Here is a 19025-nt window from a genome sequence, read left to right on the forward strand (position 1 = left end):
AGTGGTCAAGGACCTCCCGGGGAGTTGAAAAGCACTGAGAAGGGTCACCCGATGTCTTCCAAAAAACAAAGAATATTTTCAAATTTCTAATTGTGTATTTGACCTATTTTTATTAAAAAAAACATATACATACAGTAAGTTAAATGAAACATAAAAACATGGTCATTTGGTGAGATTTATGCTTAGATCAAAGTAATGTTTATAAAATGTAAGTCTGAACACGACTTTCCCTGAATGTGCACAGCTGTGCTGTCTTCAACCACCTTCAGGTACAGTAGGGGTCGCCAGCCTCTGGCACTTTTATTTTGGGGAATGCGAGCTGAAAAGTTTGAGAACCCCTGGACTAGTTGGCTGAACACAATTATAATTCACATTTAGTCTGATTTAGCAACAGCAGCTAAGGCTTCTGGGTACTGGGTACTGTTAGTACATGATTCCTCAGGCACGTTGAAAAAACTAAGTATAAAAGTATATTCCAACTGTAAAGATCAGCAGTGTTGCTAACTGTATTCCTTTTACATGTATAGCTGCTGGGGCTAACATTAACATTAGTAACATTAAACAAAACATATCACTGACGTCAGGCCAAAACCTCATATTTAAAAAAGCTCCTCTTTAAAGGGAATGAAATAAAAAACACTGTGTTTTTCAAATGGTTTAACACTGAATGGTCATAGTTGGCACATTTTTGACACTTTAAATGGGTTAAAAATGTGTAAAACCCACTGTCAGATATAAAAGATGACCAAAAGCACTGATCTATGAAACAAATAAGATCATGAAAAATTGAGATACCAGGTTTTTGCCTGATGCCAGAGATATATGGGATTAACACACACTAATGGTAGTAATATTTTGGGGCATTTATTTGCTTTCATTTATGTGGGTCTCACGTTAGAATCACAGGAAAATGATGTGATTGACAAAACAAGGCAATAAAGGCAGTAAGGATCTTTGCATCAATGCCGTTAGAGTGTCAGTGCTCAACAACAAAGCTCTTACTAGTTTCTCTGGGTTAAAACCTAAAATAATCAAGAGGACATGAAAGTATCTCTAAAGATTTATGGATTAAATAGTGTTTGAAAGAACAATTACTGGTAAATCAATTCAAAAACAAGCTATAAAATCAGAGTGGCAGAGTTGTTTACATGATCAATGTCATCAATGACACTGAAGGCGTGATACAGCGCTGCAGCCTTGTGAGCCGGTGTGTGTATAAGTGGGAGCTGCTTAGGGCATGTATGTGTGCAAACTATGATCCATAACCCCCCACAGTGAGCCACATGGCCTGGTCACCATGAGACCGGACTGCCACTGTGCATGCACACTTGTATGTGTGCTCAAGTGAGTGTGCTGTGTGGTCGTTCCTGTACGTTTAACCATTTATTTGTTTAGGTTTTCTGTGTGATAGTTTTAGAAGAAAAAGCCTCCTGAGAATAAATGAGACAGTGTCTACAAAAGTGTAATCAAACCAATTTATCTATGGATTCTTTTTATCTGTGTGTCATATGTGAATGTGTTGGCACAACAGTGGGTGGGTAAGGACATGATTGGAAACTCATCTCCATCTGGAACCCACCAACATGCTACCAACATGTAACGGGCAGCACAGTGTGTGTTTGTTTGCATGTGTGCCTGTCTGTGCGTGGTCACAGCCGCTCTGTAGGTTCTGTCAGCTCATATCAGAGTCGTCTTCATTGGTCTGGATGTAAAATCTGCCTCTCCTCTCTTTAATTTAATCTATAGAGACAGTAAACATTGGCTGGGTGATCTGTCACATGGAGCTGCTATAAGAGAAACACTAAGTGAAAATAATTTTACAGGTGTTTTGTGAAGTTGCAACATTGATGTGGCATACTAAACAGCGTTTAGCTGATAGTGAAAATGATATGGAAAAAAGGGATTCCCCAAAGCAGTAGAGTGATTTCATTCAACAACATTGTTTATTTGTTTTTTATTGAAATATAGATATTGATGATACACAACTTCAGCTTTAAAATGTTGTTTAGATTCATATTAAGTGTACAAAAAGCTGACTTTTCTGTTTTGATAGTACAATAATTGAATTTCTTGGCTTATACTGAGACTTGAACATGAAGAAAATAAAGTGGCATTTAAGGACAATGCTACATATCTAAAATGGGTAAGATCTAATAAATTTACACTATTTTCAAACTTGCTGTGGCAGTGAAAATGGAGGCAAGGTACTTTAAATTGAAAATGTTAGATTCTTGTCTATAAACCATACATAGTTTCTCTGCACGTCATCATTTTTCTTTACAGTGAATGTTGTCTATCTTGTGTGTCATTTTCCACCTAAAAGGCTGATTTTTCATGTGATTAAATAAATCATTTCATATAATTCCTTCCTTCTTTTAATCCTCACAATTCTTAATCAACACAAAGAGTGAAGGAGCAACAGACCGCCGCCCCACACGTTGTGACCCTGACATATGGACGCTGCCTCTCTTGGTTGAAGACGGGCGGGTGGTTTTGGGATTTTGGTGTTTGATAACAGCAGGAGGGTATTTCACAGAGCGGGGGGGTTAATGCGCTATCATCATATATAACTGTTTACTGATTATATTTTCCTCTCTGAGGAGATCACAGCTGTTAACTGTTGTTTCTGTGTTATTTTGATTTTCTCTGACTGGTAAAACCATTTAAAGGAAAGGTTTTGCTGTTGTGTATTTAAGGCATTTATTTTGTTCCTCATATTTGATGTGACTTTTGCAAGTTCAAGCATTGTAACAGATGAATCCATTTTTTTATGTTTTTACTACTGGTGTTGCAAATAATTCACACAACAGAAAGTGTGCACAGTCATAAAGACTAAAACATTGTTCCATATATAATAACCCTTTTTTCAGTTGTTTCATGTTTTCAACTGTCATAGATAAAGTAGAGAAAAATCACAATTCATATGAAGGAACTGAAATTAATCACAGTAGAGTAAAAATATGAAGAAAAATGCATTATAAACTTTAAACTCTTAATAAACAAAAAAGGTAATATTGTGGTTTAGGCTTTTTTAATTTGGGGTTGAATATTATGTTTTAATTGATTAGGTGTTAATCTAGAGGGGTATATAATTTTAGTTATAATACAAAATCTGCGTAGATTTAGATTATTCAGTGGATTAATTTAATTTAGGGGTTTTGTTATTTCATCTACAGATGTTTTCTCCACCTGCTGTGGCATGTGTTTATCCATCCAGAAACTAGATTTATCCTCAAGATAAAGGCTGTTTTTATGTTATTAAACAATCAGAGCAACTAATAATATTTGTCATTATCATGCACCCTTTGAAAAATTTTCTATTTTCATGAACAGGCACTGGAAATTAGCATTAGCTATAAATACTGCCATGCAGTACACTGAAGTAGTTCAGTTCTCTTTGTGTACTGCATACATTCCTACAAAACAATCCAAATGTTAAATAAATTATTTTATGTGTTTAAGCGCTATTACTGTAATATCTGAAAGGATATTATACTAATATATCCTGCTTGGATTCCCAAAATACAAGCAGGATATTTTCTGTGTTTTGCTTGTCTTAAAACTACCAAGAAGAACTTGGAGGTTTTTAAATTAAAATGATTGAAAACAGAAAATATATAATGGATTTTTTCACAACTATATACTGTATGTGTACCCCAAAAAAATAAGATATCATTAATAGGTAAATTGCTGCATCTATGTGATGTAGCATGAAGCCAGTCAGTCTTGGCACTGCTGGGGTGTTATGAAGCCCAAGTTGCTCTGATAGCCTTCAGCTCATCTGTACAGTTGAGTCTGGTGTCTCTCATCTTCCTCTTGACATTTCCCCAGAGATTCTCTATGGGGTTCAGGGAAGACCAGTTGGCTGGCCAGTCAAACACAGTAACACCAGGGTCAGCAAACCAGTATTAGTATTAGTATTAGTTGCAGTTCTGCTGCAGACCACCAGGAAAAAAATGTCAAAAAGCTTACTCTGCTATGACATCAGCTTGTTTAAAAGCATATTTCATGGATAAAATCACAGTGTGAGAGTGTAATGTAACACTGAGTGTGTCATAGCTCTGCGGTCACTGTCTTCAGAGTATTGGCAAGTGGACCAATCAGATTCAAGAACTACTCAAGCTGAATGATTGATGGGCTGCTGTTGATCTGCTTATCAATGGATTACTTATGAATACATTTAATAATGTTATGTAATGTGAGTGCACATGATTCAGTAATAACTTCCTACCTAAAAAGAATACTGACTGACAAGGGGAGCGAAAATAATCATGTGAATGACTCAGTTTAGTGCAACTACGTAATGTTTTCATTGAATCACAAAAGTTTTTAATATGTTGAAAGATCTTTTTTTGCATTTTCTACCCAAATTTCATCATAGCCATATCTAATGTATTTGGGTTAGGATCAATTTCGGATGGCTGTAAGTATATTTATGGTATACTGCTTCTGAACCTCCAATGATTTGGCTATTCAAGAATTTAAATGTAATGTAAATAAATAAATGTAAAGAATTTAATAAAAGGGGATTTTTCTTAAACATTAAAATAGTGATGTAAGGAGGGTTATGAATTTATGACATCTTGGTGCATTTTAAAGAGAAATGTGTCCATATATTGCCACATCTGGTACAATGACTGTAAGCTTCAGGAAACTATTATCCTAGCTTCATCAAGGAGAATCAATCCCAAAGCTGTCCGATGCACTTGTTTTGTATTGACATAACATAATGATCATGTATAATGTTTTCTAACATAACTCCCAGTGTGCAGCTAATCAGAAGTTACAGACAGACATAAAATTAACATGATCAAATGCACAATTATAGAGCAGTAATCTTAGAAAACATATAGAAAAGTCAGATGTGCATTCTGCTCTAGATATTAATTGTCAGCTCTTCTCTCTCTCTCTGCAGGTGACACATGTGTGACACAGCCAGGTGTGGTGCTGCTGCAGGATGTGTTTGCTGTGAAGGTGAAGCGGCGGCGAGCAGCAGGAAAGCAGTCGGGGGGACCGGTGCTCGGCGTGGCTCTCTTCTGCGCCAAGAGGAAAGGGAGGAGGCTGGAGGAAGAGACACTTCACCTCCACAACGCCTCCTCAGAACACACACACGCCTGGTACAACAAACTGAAGGAGCTGCTCACAGGTACCACAGATGCAGATACATAATCAAACAAAACTGTTATTTGGTTAACGTTAGACCCAAAATCTTTGGACTCACTTCAGAGCCTCCTTTATCCCTATGGCAATGCTATCGGTTTGATTGTAGGATTTGTCTGTTACATAAGAGCTGTGATCCACTGGAAACATGACTCAGTACTTCTATGAGCATGTACTGTAAGATGATTACATATACACAGTGCTCAGTAATGCTGTTGTTATCAGCATTAACTATCTGATGGTCACATATTTCAGATAGAAGATCACACAGATAGAGTGGATCATTTTCTCTTTATGCAATAGCACAATTGTACTGGGTTTACCCACAGTCTAACTGTTAACCTGGGAAACAAAAAGGATTTAAATCCTGCTCTTACATGGAAAAATGGATTGCAGATACCGTGAGCAAGAGCACTCTACACCAGGCAATCCCAATGAGCCCAAGCACACTTGAGCCCCAGTGTGAGTGCTCCATACCAGGCTATGGAAAACTTGCACATTGTTTGAGCCCTACAGTGAACTCAGAACAACAAATAGAGTGGTAAAACACGCCCCCTTTGTGACACTTAAAGTTTTTTTCCTGCTAATTATTGAGTTTTACTGCTAAATATTACCAACAACAGTGACACAAAGGGCCATATCACTGGCCCTCTATCTCTTCCTCTCTGTTATGCACTTTTTAGGCAGTCCCCATAAAGCATGAGTGTTAAGCATGCACAGTTGACACAGCATGATATGATGACATAACAGCCTGCCATTGGTTGACATCCCCTCACAAAGCATTGTGACAAAACAATATAGCCATTAGTATTCAAGCTAGCAGTGAGTGATCGAAACGGAGTAAAAGAGGAGATGAAAAGACTTTCAGTATCAGATCTACTGGTGTGAATTTATCATTAAAGTCCCAAAAATCCCCCAAGTTCCAGGCTTGATAGAAACTCTTCAGGCTACAATAGCACTGATAGCACGAGTGGAAAGGTGTGATAGCTAGTTTCAAGAGGTAAAAGACATAAGAGGCTATGATGTATGGTTCAAGTTATTTCAGTTTTAACAACCTATGTCCCTTCTTGTCCCGCATGACAACTCCGGTATCAGATCAGTGTATAACCATGTGTACTCGCCGATATCAAGACTGAAATTTTCAGCCGTATCAGATGCATTTCCTTTACCTGTATCAGAGCTGGCCAGTGCGAGTTGTCTACAGTGTGTTCTGAGAAATATCTCGTGAAAAATCACTTGCCCTGTATTTTGCTTTAATCGGAGAAATCATGAGATTTGAATTCTTTGAAAACATTGCTTTCAACAAAGATGGTCAACATTTAGCAGTAGTATTACCCAAGAGCTGTAGATATTTTCCTTCAGACTGTCATCTTAAAGGACTTCTTGAGATTTGATACAACTTTTTGTAATGATCGTTTTAGTCTTCAGGGGTTAAGGGTTTTGATTCATTTGTCAGCTTGCCATGCTCCAGGAATTTATAAGATACTCCATTATCTTGTATAGATGGGACAAAAGTAAATATTTGAATTTATAAAAAAAAAAAAAGAAAAAAAGATCTTTGCGAATATGACCAATCACCACTGCAGTCATTCGCAATAAACATCCCGGTACATGAAACGGAGTCATCTTTACCATATCTCTATAGATAGTTCATAATGACAAAAAAGGCGAACTATGTGTGAAATAGACATTTGTCTTTACAACATGTGAGCTAGTTATACACCAGATACAATAGGAGTTGCTCGGCTTTGTAATTTTTTTATTTTTTCTATAAGTCTGCCTGTTAATCTGTTTAATGAGGTGAGTCACTGTTACATCAGACAAAAGAGGTAATCCGTTTATCCACCGGAACAAAATGATACAGATTACACACTCACGCACACACATAGACACGCACACACATTCAGCAGCACTCGGTAACATCCTGTCCACAGTAGAATCATGTCTGTGAGAGAGATTAGCTAAAAGACTGTCTACACATGCACGTGTGTCAAGTTCACTCTAGTTCACAATAAAATCCACTCTGCACGAACTGGAAGCATTAGCTAATAAACACCACAAGGCTGAAAGAATGGAGACCTACAAACACCATGAACACCTCAATGTGATGGCTGAACTTTTTATTCAGATGCGAAAATGCTGGTCTACTACTACAACAGCCTTCATCGTTGTGTTTTCAGACTTCTCACCAAACTTTTTAACTGGCTGCAGGAATTCACTCCATTCAGTTACAAGGCTTTAGTTAAGGTTGACGTGGCCACAGTCTCTGTTGTATTTTGGTGAAGGTCTTGGGAAGGGTTGATGGGGGGGGGGTTAAGTTACATTAATACATCATGCTGTTGAAAGATACCAAATACAGCTACTACAGCCTTTTATGAGTACCAGTATGAGTAGTTAAGCTTGGTATTTGCACTGATGGGGATACTTGTAGTTTTACTGGTATATTCCAAATTATTTGAACTATTCACTAGTCAAATTATTCATGTTAAAATGTATTAAATCTGATGTGTATCAGGAAATAGGTCAAATAAATTCCTAAACATTTTAGTTTTAACCTTGTTGCTTACTGCTAACAGAAATAAAAAATCTCCATCCCAAAATATAGGAACATCACAACAGTCCAAAAAGGACTTATGATGCAGAAATGTTGACTTTCTGGGAAATGATGCTCATTTTTGCACGCAGTAATTGGTTGGAGCTCCTTTGCACAAATTACTGCATCGATGCGACGTGGCATGGCATCTTCAGCTCGTCTGTTGAGTCTGATGTCTCTCATCTTCCTCTTGATATTTTCCCAGAGATTCTCTACGGGGTTCAAGTCAGACCAGTTGGCTGGCCAGTCAAACACAGTAACACCATGGTCAGAAACCAGTTTCTGGTAGTTTTGGCATCACTGTGGGCAGGTGCCAAGTCCTGCTGGAAAAGGAATCAGCAATGCCATAAAGCTTCTGAGAATTTGGAAGCATGAAGTGAAAAGAAGTGAAGTAAAATCATCTGGTAAATGGCTGACAGTGTTGACTCTGGATTTGGTTCAGGACTGGCTTGACACTAAGGACATGGCACTTAAGATCAATTTCCCGGACAAGCCTGTGTGTGTGGTGGCTCTTGATTTACTGACTCCAGCCTCAGTCTACTCTTTGTGAAACTCCCTAGTAAGTTCTTGAATCTGCTTTTTTGACAATCCTCTGAAAGCTGAGCTCATCCCTGTTGATTGTGCACCTTTTCTTACCACACTTTCCCTTCCAGTCAACTTTCCATGAATTTGCTTTGATACAGCCTCTGAGAGCAATCTGCCCTTTCAGCAGTGACCTTTCTGCTTACCCTCCTTGTGGAGAGTGTCAATGATTGTCATCTTGACATTTGCAAAGTCAGCAGTCTTCCTTGTGATTGTGGGTGTGTGTGCTGAACCAATGGGGAGATAACGGCTAAGGAAACCTTTGAAAATTGGACTTTTCTGCAACATTCTAGTATTTTTAGGTAGTGGATCTTTGACTCTCATTAGCTGCAAGTTGTAATCATCAAGATTAAATCAAAAAAATCTTGAAGTATTTTATTTTGCATAAGATTAATCTAGAATATATTGAAATTTAACTTCCTGGAGTAAATCACAGGACAAAAGTGAACTTTTACTTGAGATGTACCTGTAAATAAAAATACTTTTGAAATGATGAGTTCACTGTTTACTAATACTTTACAAATGCATTTCTAATGCAAAAAAGTGTGTGGTTATTGTGAAATGTTTCCAATTTATAAATTAGGAAAGTGAAAATTAATCTGTCAGCAACATTTGTTCATGGAAATATGCTGGATTTTGCACAACTAAATTCCACCTTTTGCAATAAAAAAAAAACCTCTGCCAATGGCAAGTTTGTAGAAGCTCTACAAAAATCATCCTGTTTAAAGTGCAACTAAGTGCTCCTTTCTGTGGATTTCATGACTGTTCCCATAAAGAAATAAAATTGCATAAATTGAGTGAACTTGTACCTTGGCAGCACATCCCCCTCCTGACAGGATTTTTTAAATAAAGTTCTGGATGTTGCTGCAGACTGAAGTTCCCAGACGTTGGTTTCCCAGGTGCAGCATGGTGGGCGGTGCCTGGCTGACACTTTACTCACAATAGAAATGTTTGAGTGCTCTGTGTATGGATTTAACTCGCACTAACACACTTTACACTTCAGATTTTCTGTGCTCATGTGATGATGTCCGCTCACACAAAAATGTTACAAGATACCCATAATTGAGGAGGTCAATGGTCACTCACATATGCTAGCTTCGTGCTGTCACCATGGCATTGGTGTGACACATTATCGCTGGTCACCTGTCTGTCTGTTGGTCTGTCTGTCCATCAAACCAGATTACACATGAGGCCCTGCAGCAAAGTCACAACTTCATACATGAATGGCTCACAGGTCGTGTGTCAGCTCGCGTGGTCACACCGCACATCAAACTGCGAGGGCCTTTGTGACTTTACACACCGCGACCGAGGCGTCTGTGTGAGTGTGTGTGGGGAAGGTAAACACAGTCAGTGCCTCTGCTGCCTTGCGGACATTAAGCCTATTTTCCAGCCAGGGGTCAGCGTGAAAAGCGTATTGTTGTGTGAATCGCGGTGTTGCGGAGCGGGCAGTCTCGCCGCTGCAGACACCATCGCCACTTCTTAACCTCCAGGACCAAACATTCAGCTGCACAATAATGAGCAGAGTAGACACTTTATATTTCTACAGCGTTATTCTGTGCTTTTTGCTGTGTGAAGCAGCTGCAAAACGCTGCACAGAGATTGAATGGTTGTCGGTGACAAAAGGCGAGCATTGATGGTGTATAGAGTCTGTTTTCATATATGCAGTCGGATGGTGAGATGGATAGACTGTGTTTGTTTAACTACACAACAGATTGATAAGCCGACAGCCATGGAGCAACTGGGAAGGCGAAACCGATCTCACTCGGTCTGCTGTGGTGACTCCTTCTGGCTCAATTGTCTCGTCAATCTGATGTCAAGTTTCTGTTTGCTTACAGAAATGTTAATTGACTAAGTTAAATCAGGGGAGGACACACTGGGCAGTCAGATGGAAGTATTTTAATCAAACATATGGTTGCAATTATTAGGTTCTTTATAAATTGTATAAAACTCAAATGATTCTATTTTTTCAGTTAAATATTTGAGTAATTTTCCAAGCAAAAGTGCTCTACATTTGTTTGTTTCTTTTCTGTGTTATTTATCAGTGAGGAGTTTTTTTAGCGCTGGGGTGTTGATTGGATGCTATAAGCAAACTGAAGATATTGCCCAAATTATTAGGAAAGTGGGGCATGGGACTCTATCATAGTGGCCAATAAACAGCCAACACTCAACAGACAAAAGGACAAAATGCAATTTTACTAGAGCACTTAAGTCAGGCCTGCCAAGAGAAATGGCATTTCCCCTGAAAAGCCTTGTGAAAGGGCCGTCTCTAAACTGATATATTAGTATTAATGCATGTGGTGGATCAGTAGCTGTAGTGTAAGTTTCCTGGCTAACTTTTACCTCATTTTGGAGCTGGAAAGAAGGTTAACAAATTATTGTTTGGTTTTAATGTTCCCCAAAAAGTTGCCCAAGCTTCTTCTCCTTTTCTGGCATTTTGTCTTTTGTACAGGTTATGGATTGCCCATCGCCCATATTACAAACATTATTAAGAAAAAAGGCTGCTTCTGTTTTAAGAGATGGGATTTACATTTTGAAACAAACTCCATTTTATTAAAACAACAATAAACTCAATTTGTGTTTTGTTTTTAAGCGTATAATCATTATTTTGGTTAAAAGTAGTTATTACAGTTTAACTTGACAATTAATGTTTTGCTAACCACCATGCGCCCCTCTTTGTGGCTGGGCACCACAGACCTCCCCTCTCTTTCTTTCCTAATGGGTGGCTCAGAATGCCCATGCAAACCATCCACCAGGAAAAAATAATATATATGCATGGCAGCAAGCAGGCTGCACTCCTCAAAAGATAAAATGTAGAGGGGAGCATGCACGTTGAAAGGCTACCCTTCTTTTAATGATATTTTTGCAACAAAAGTCAATGTAAGTTGACAGTTTGTTGTGTTTATATGAGGTTTAAGGGGGAAAACACTTAATATTCTAGCCTCTGCATATTTGTCATCAGTGTTGCATTTACCTAGTGTACATCATTTGACCATTTCTCTAAGATGTGACTGAAAAAAAATCAGTAAAACAATAGGAACATCATGATATCTAATACTTTTCTAGGAGGGCTATGAGCCAGATGTCGAGAGTGAACTGTGAGAAATGCAATTGGCTTGTGGCGTTGGAGGGTGGGGCTTAGTGATATATGAATTATGTGGAAAGTCTTACTAATAAATGGCTATATTTAGCAGCAAGTGTGCTGCAGACCTCTAAAAAATGAATTATGTTATATGTATTATTATATATGATGCATGCATGGATCATAAAGAGATCTTGGTGTTGCAGGGATCTGTAAGAAGGAAGGTATGATTAAGTTGATGAGCTGTGATTGGTTTTTGCACATTTAGAAACAATGTTTCAGTTGACAGGCTGTCAGCTGATAACAGCTAGGGTATATGACTAGTGTGTCTAACACTACAACTAACAAAACTTTATTTTTAGTGAATCAAAATGGTCAGTCAGTGGTCTGTCTAATGCTTGAGAACAGTCATCATATAAAAGCCCTTAAATATCCCCATTAAGCACAAGCACATGTCCTCAAATGTACTAGCCTCCCTTTATAAGAAAAATAACAAGCGAAAATCATTTCCACAAAATCTCAATGATCTATATCAAAAGCAACTGCTGTGAAAGAACATCTACATATTTTACTGAGCCTTCATTTGCTGAGTAAACTTACGTCTGAGATCTGAGGTGTTTAGAATAATTGATGTCTGTAGATTGTCTCTCAAAAGATGAATACCTTTCAGTCAGAAAAAGATGCCTCTATAAACTGCTTTACAATCCTTTGTCTGTTTGTGTGTTTTTTGTGCATACAGGTCTGTGTTACATATTAACCCATGCAGCCAAGGCCTCAGCAAGTGTATCCATAGTAACGAGATGAGTGAACCCTTTCTGTCTCTCTGTCTCCCTCTGACATATTTAAGTTAAGGGTTTAATTGGTTTGTCAGGAAACAAACTTTATTGAACGGCAGCACACATTCGTCCCTGCCTTAATCTATACTTCCACCTGCCCAGTTATCATCAAGCAGAAACACACTGACACACCTTTTACACACTTGACCTACTTTAACCTAACCCGGAAACTCTGTTGGTTTTAGTGACATCTGAATTTTAAGAAAAAATTGGAAATTCAGCTTTTTACCTTTCTTAGCTTTATGTATACAGTAGATGTTCACACTGAAATATCACAACAGTTATCCAGTAGATTTTTAGACTGCTTTTAACAGCCTTTTCTCATCCATAATACTAGCCATAAGGGTAGCATAGGATAGGATTGAATTGATAAGGTTCTGTCTGATGTGATAGGATAGAGTAGGATAGGGTATGGTATGAAGAAATGCAATACGATACTACGATACAGTGCAGTATGATATGGTATGATACGATACAATACAATATTACAAGATGCCATATATGTTATATTACGATATGGTATGTTACAATACAAAACAATACAATATGATAAGATATAATATAGTATGATATATATTATGAAAAGGTGTGGAATGATTTGATACAATACAATAAATGTTAGGAAAAGATACGATAAGTTATGATACAATATGATACATAATGTTGTGTTAGGTTTTGTTAGATTTTGTTATGTTTTTTCTGGGATACGATGCATTTTAATGCTGTACGTTATGTTGTGTTACAGTGCCTTATGTTACTTCTTGTATCTTCACGTTGTGTTAATTTGTGTTATGTTGAATTGTGTTACATTGTGTTATGTCAGTTATGTTATGTTACATTAAGTTGTGTTGAACTGCATTGGTTTACATTGTCTTTTGTTTTATGATGTTTTTTGTTGCGTTGGTACGTTGCATAATGTAATGTTGCGTGACCTAATGTTATGTTCTGTTACACTGTGTTGTGTTACATTACATTGTGTTAAGTTACATTGCTTCGACACATTGCATTACGTTACATTGCATCACGATAAACCGCATTACGTTACATTACATTGCGTCACGTTAAATTGCGTTTGATACATTGCTTTATGTTACATTGCATTATGTTGCTGCACGTTGCATTATTTTGCATGATGTTACATTGCATTACATTGTTTTACGCCAGTCACCTTATGCCAGTTTCGTTATGTTGTGTTATGTTTTGTTGCGTTGCATTATAATGCATTATGTTGTGTAAAATGTTCCGTTGCGTTGTGTTGCGTTGCATTGAGTTGAGTTGCAGTGTGTTGTGCTATGTTGCATCGTGTTACGTTGCGTCATGTTGCATTAAACTGAGTTGTATTGTGTTACATTGTGTTGTCTTATATTGCATTAACTTGCGTTTTGCTATGTTGCATTGTGTTGCAAAGCATTACAACATGATATAGGGCCGAATTGTATGAAAATAATCTCAGTGTGATGTTTTTCTCCTCAGTATTGTGAATTTTTTTAAATTTGCAATTACTGCAATTTCATCATGTAATGTCTTTCTCAACAAACAAGCAATACTTCATTCCATATTATAATGAACACAATATTTGGTAGAATGATTTAAGGCCGAACAATTTGAAAATATATCTGTGCGATTATTTTGACTCATTGCAAATTTGATATGAATTATTTTTTTATTGAAGGGAATGATGATTTCAGGTCAAATAATTGCAGTTGGACATATTGCGATGTAATCAAAATGTTTATTGATTGTTCAGCCCCATTATGATACGAAACAAAACAATATAATATAATACTTCATGTACAAGAGACCCCAGGCTGAGTTTTGCACAAAGAGCCATGTTTAACTGTCAATGAATATCAGTTCATGGTGAGATCAATTACGAAGGATTTATTGGTCTAATATTAGTCTTTTCTAGGGGCCTCCAAATCACTAAAACCACTCCTGCACACCACTTAAGACTTTCCACACTCTCTCAAACACAAACTGTCTAATTCTACCCTGCCTCATGCCATAGCTTTATTTGTTGCATGTACTGTTCTTACAACAATTATCATTAACTCATTAAAGATTACACCAGGTACCTGCATTAAGGCATGTTTTACTCAATATTTTGTTACCCATTGGGTGATCTGTAGGCTCATTGGTGACGATGCGTAGCAATTGTTTTAAGATATATTTATATATCTATATTTTGGGTCTTTTATGCATTTGTTTAGAGAGGAGGATAGTGGATAGAGTCAGAGACAGAGACGAGAGAGTGGGGGAGAGACATTTATGAAAGGAGCCGAAGGCTGGAATTGAACCTGGGCCATCACTCATCTGTGCCCCACACATAGCACAATTACCATTTTAAACTACAAATACAAAGCATTAGCAGAAAGAAGCCGATGATAGAAAATACATCACAGTAATGCTGACAAATTATGTTAAATATGGCAGTTTTACCCAGCAGTGGATATATGTGACATGCAGTTTGCTACAGTGGCTGCAGGGTTTTCTGATGCCTGTCCTTGTTTACATTTTTTATGACTTTCATGGCGCAGACTACAAACCTTGCGTTTCATTTAAAGCTTCATGTCTATTAAACATCTGTAGATGGAGTGATATCATTCCACAGAATCAGATTCACACACATTTGAAGCCTTTAATTGATTGCTTTTTTCCCCTGTAACCAGAATGAGCCTGCATTTAGCACAGTCTGTTTTTGTCAACAATTTTCAGAGGCTCCGTCCTCTGTAAGAAACTCAACACTTCAGCTCGACGGCACTGGGATTGTTCACCATGGTAACATTTTAGCAGCACCAGAGTAACCTGCAGCTGGATGGCTGGGAGATGATCTGATGGATACCTGATATCTCTACGTCTAACTGTATGTTTACCTTCCTGCTCAGATATTAAGAAAATCAATTCTTCACAGGTTTTATAACATGTTTAGAGAGAGGAACGCAACATTTACAACTGATAGTTCAAGAATAAAATTATGATATAAATGACACTGTGCTTAAAGCAAGAACAGGTGCTCTGTGGTCACCTTCTACATCTCTGCATCACTAATGTGTATTTATTCAGTCTATCCACACAACAGGTAACGGATGTTGTCTAGCTCTGTCATTCTAAAACCCATTACAGCCATTTCTGCAAGTATCATCCAGGATCCATGAGCACAGGACCGCTCAAAGTATCTCTTAATATATATTTAAGGATTTTATATTTGGAAACTATGATGGAAATTGATTTGTAGTCATTTTTAGGGAGTTACACTGCCATAGTGGTCTGAATTTACACATCAGGACTATTTTTGGAGCTCTAGCACTTCTGGTAATAGTGGGGGTCCTGTAGAAAGAGGAGGGGTAGAGTTTTTTTGGTTTCTCCTCTCAGGAACTCCTTAGAAGTCATTCAGAGACATGAGGTGGAGTTGAAGGCAAGAGCTGATGCCCTGCTTGTGTATGTGTGCGTGGGGTCATTAACAGGGCGAGGTCACGGCCTTCTGGGAGCAGATTATAATAATGAGCAGGATAATGGAGCTGCTGTGTGTGTGTATATTGATCTGTGCTGGTCTATGGGGATTTATAATGCGGTCTCTAAATCTGCCTAATGATGAGCTGTCCAGGGGGTCAGTGTGTGTCTAAGTGTTTCTGTAGTTTGAAGTTGACACAACACAGACACACAACCTCTTACCTTCTAAGTATTGGTTCATGTAATTTGATATTGTGAATATTTTTCAATTTATTGACTCTTGAAGGTATTCAATCATTGAATGGGTGTTTTTTAAAGACTTTAACATGCAAGCGTGTTTAGTCATTTTATTTGTGTAAAGGGATCTCCAAAGTTTGTAATGTTATGTTTTTTACTGACCTTCCTGGTTCCAGATGATGAATAATACAACAGGAGTCAACAGAATATCGTGCCTCTATTATAGAATGTCACACAAGAGAATACAACACAACATGATATGAAAAAAACAGTTAAATACTATACAATATGATAAAACATACAATAAAATATGAAGAAGACAGTAAAAAACAATAACATAGAGATTCAGTCGGTACAATATATTGAAAACATATTTGGCCACACCTGTTTATTATTGAATTCAGATGTTCCAATCAGATCCATTGCCATGGTATCTTAAATCAAGCACCTAGCCATGCAATCTCATTTTGCAAACATTTGTGATACTAAATGGGTTATTCTGAGGAGCTCAGTGACTTAAAGCGTAGTACTGTGATGGTTCATGTAAGTGATGTTACTAGAAAGTGGAAGCGTTTAGGAACAACTGCAACTCAGCCACGAAGTGGAAGACCACATAAAATCACAGAGAGTAGGGTTAGGGTTGGAGTCCTGAACTTCCACTGGCATTAATGAAAGCACAAAAAGTGTGCTGCATGAGCTTCATAAAATGGGTTTCCAAGGCCAAGCAGCCTTACATCACCAAGTCCAACAATAAGTGTTGGATGGAGTGGTGCAAAGCACAGTGACTCTGGACTGTGAAAGAGAGGAAACATGGTCTGTGGAGTGATGAGTCTTGCTTCTCTGTTTGGCAGTCAATGTTTAGTCCATGCCTGTAAACTTTGAGAGATGATGCGATACAAAACCATAGCATACCATCCTATGCCATAGCATAACATACCACACCATCTTATACCAAACCATATAGTACCATAACATCCTATACCATACCGTACCATACCATGCCATACCATACCATCCTATACCAAACCATAGCGTACCGTACCATCCTATACCAAACTATAGGGTACCATACCATCCTATACTATACCGTACCATACCATGTCATACCATACCACAGTGTTTCCCATCAATTTTTCTCTGCCCCCCCACCCCACCACCCTACATGTACCTAATAAAAGTGGGACCCCCCCCCAAAGACCCAAGAGTAAAGAAAATGTGACATATGCCATCAAAAATCAACATAGATTTTAATTGTTTCACTGATAAAACCCTAAACCCTATTTTTTACTTATCAAAAGACATTTGCATAAACAACTCAATAACTGATTTATTACTGTTTTGATAAAGATTTGCAAATCTAATTTTTGGCAGCCTCTGAACAGACAAAGTTCCGGGCCCCCCCTAAGATCTTTGGCGCCCCAGAGCCCATGTTGGGAACAAATGCCATACCATACCGTACCATACCATACCATACCATACCATACCATAGCTGAATATGACGCAGTTCAGTACAAAGCAGTAGGATAGGACGGGACAACTTTGTCTAATTGGTTGTACATTAGCCTCACGTGTGTGTATTTATTTGTGTTTGTTTGTTTTGCAGGGTTCAGTCGTCCTAAATATTTAAAGGTGTTCATCAACCCAAGCAGCCACAAGAAAGAGTCCGTCCACATCTACAGAGAACACGTGGCTCCTCTTTTCAAGATGTCCGACGTTCACACTGACATCACAGGTCAGTCCACCCGCTTGTTTTTGAATCTCTGATTATGTTTACAACAAATAAAAGTGATTAATATTCTTTAACTCAGACTGAAAGTGGGCAGGGCTACTTAAGCATGATGATGTCATAACTGACGTGTACTGTTTAAAAATTATTTGTGAGACCAAAAGTGGATGTGAAATCTGGGAGTGTGTATGTGAACATGGATGTGTTTGTAGAGGAGGTCCAAAGGTCAGTGTTAATGGCAGTCTCTGGTTGCTAGGTAACCTGATACAGGGGGTGGAGCTTAGCCCATCTGTTGTAACAGGGAGGCAACCTGCTGCTCTCCTCTCCTCTCCTTTTTCCCCCCTTGTTCTCTCATCTCCTCTTCTTTTCTCTTCTCTCTTGATTCCTCTCACCCATCTCCTCTCATCCCATCTTGCTTTTACTCCTCAGTCTCAGCAGTGACTGCAGGCATTACATTTTTGGGTTGTCCATCCCATCCATCTGTACTTCCCAGTCTTTTGAATGTAATATCTTGGATTAGCCTTAAGGCAATACATTTAAATCTTGTAAGAGCATCCACTTGAACTATAAAGTAGTGCATTAATCATTAAATGCAAGATCACAGCAAGCCCTCACATCACCTAACTTGGCATTTACTTACAAATAGGTACACTAACGAGGGGATAGGACAACAGTATATTGTCATCCTGTGATACAATTATTTTATCACAGGTGCCAAATGTTGATACCTTAATGGGAAAAGATAAAGTGCTGTCTATTTTACTCATTGTGTCCCCACTTTATGACTCCTCTCAGTGAACTTAAAACATGACTAAAGCTAGGCATACACTGCGAATTCAAGCTAACTAATACAGTTGTTGGATTGCCAAATGTACAGCCAACTCTCATGATTTATGTGCCAAAATAACTCTTCATCTTGCTTTTATAATATCTAAATTTAGTGATGTTTCCACTAATGACTGATGAATGTGCATCTGTTTTCACCGATATTATTCCTTAATACTAGGGCTTTGAGATAAATAGAGTTATTTGTGATTAATTAAGGCCCACAACCTCCCTGCAGCCACAGTGATGCAAAATATGCTGCTCCTTAATGTTTCATTTTAGTTAAAAACTCACAAACAGTTCAGTGTCAATTGAACCTTTTAAATGATCTCTTATTTTATTTTCAGTCTGTAACAAGTTCCTTTTTATGTGGTTCAGTTCATGTTGAAATCTTCAATCCACCTCTAAAAGCAGGTCTGTATCCAAAAGGAAGCCAGTTATCTTCAGTTCAAGACAGTAAAAAAAAATGAAAACAAAAGAAATAACATTTTGAAATGTGAAATGGTGGAATTTTAAAATGCAGTAAAACGGTGACAA

General features: G+C 37.9%; 1 protein-coding gene across 1 annotated transcript in view; it reads left to right on the forward strand.

Annotated features, from left to right (window-relative positions):
- The window catches only part of cerkl (ceramide kinase-like), a 45363-nt gene that overhangs the window by 9449 nt on the left and 16889 nt on the right, over window positions 1-19025 (forward strand). The window contains exons 3-4 of the mRNA XM_041807468.1: window positions 4916-5146; window positions 17541-17669. Of these exons, the coding sequence (XP_041663402.1) occupies window positions 4916-5146; window positions 17541-17669 (360 nt within the window). The remainder of the gene's footprint in view (window positions 1-4915; window positions 5147-17540; window positions 17670-19025) is intronic.

Source organism: Cheilinus undulatus, linkage group 15 (assembly GCF_018320785.1).
Source record: "Cheilinus undulatus linkage group 15, ASM1832078v1, whole genome shotgun sequence".
In the NCBI taxonomy this organism is placed as follows: Eukaryota; Metazoa; Chordata; class Actinopteri; order Labriformes; family Labridae; genus Cheilinus; species Cheilinus undulatus.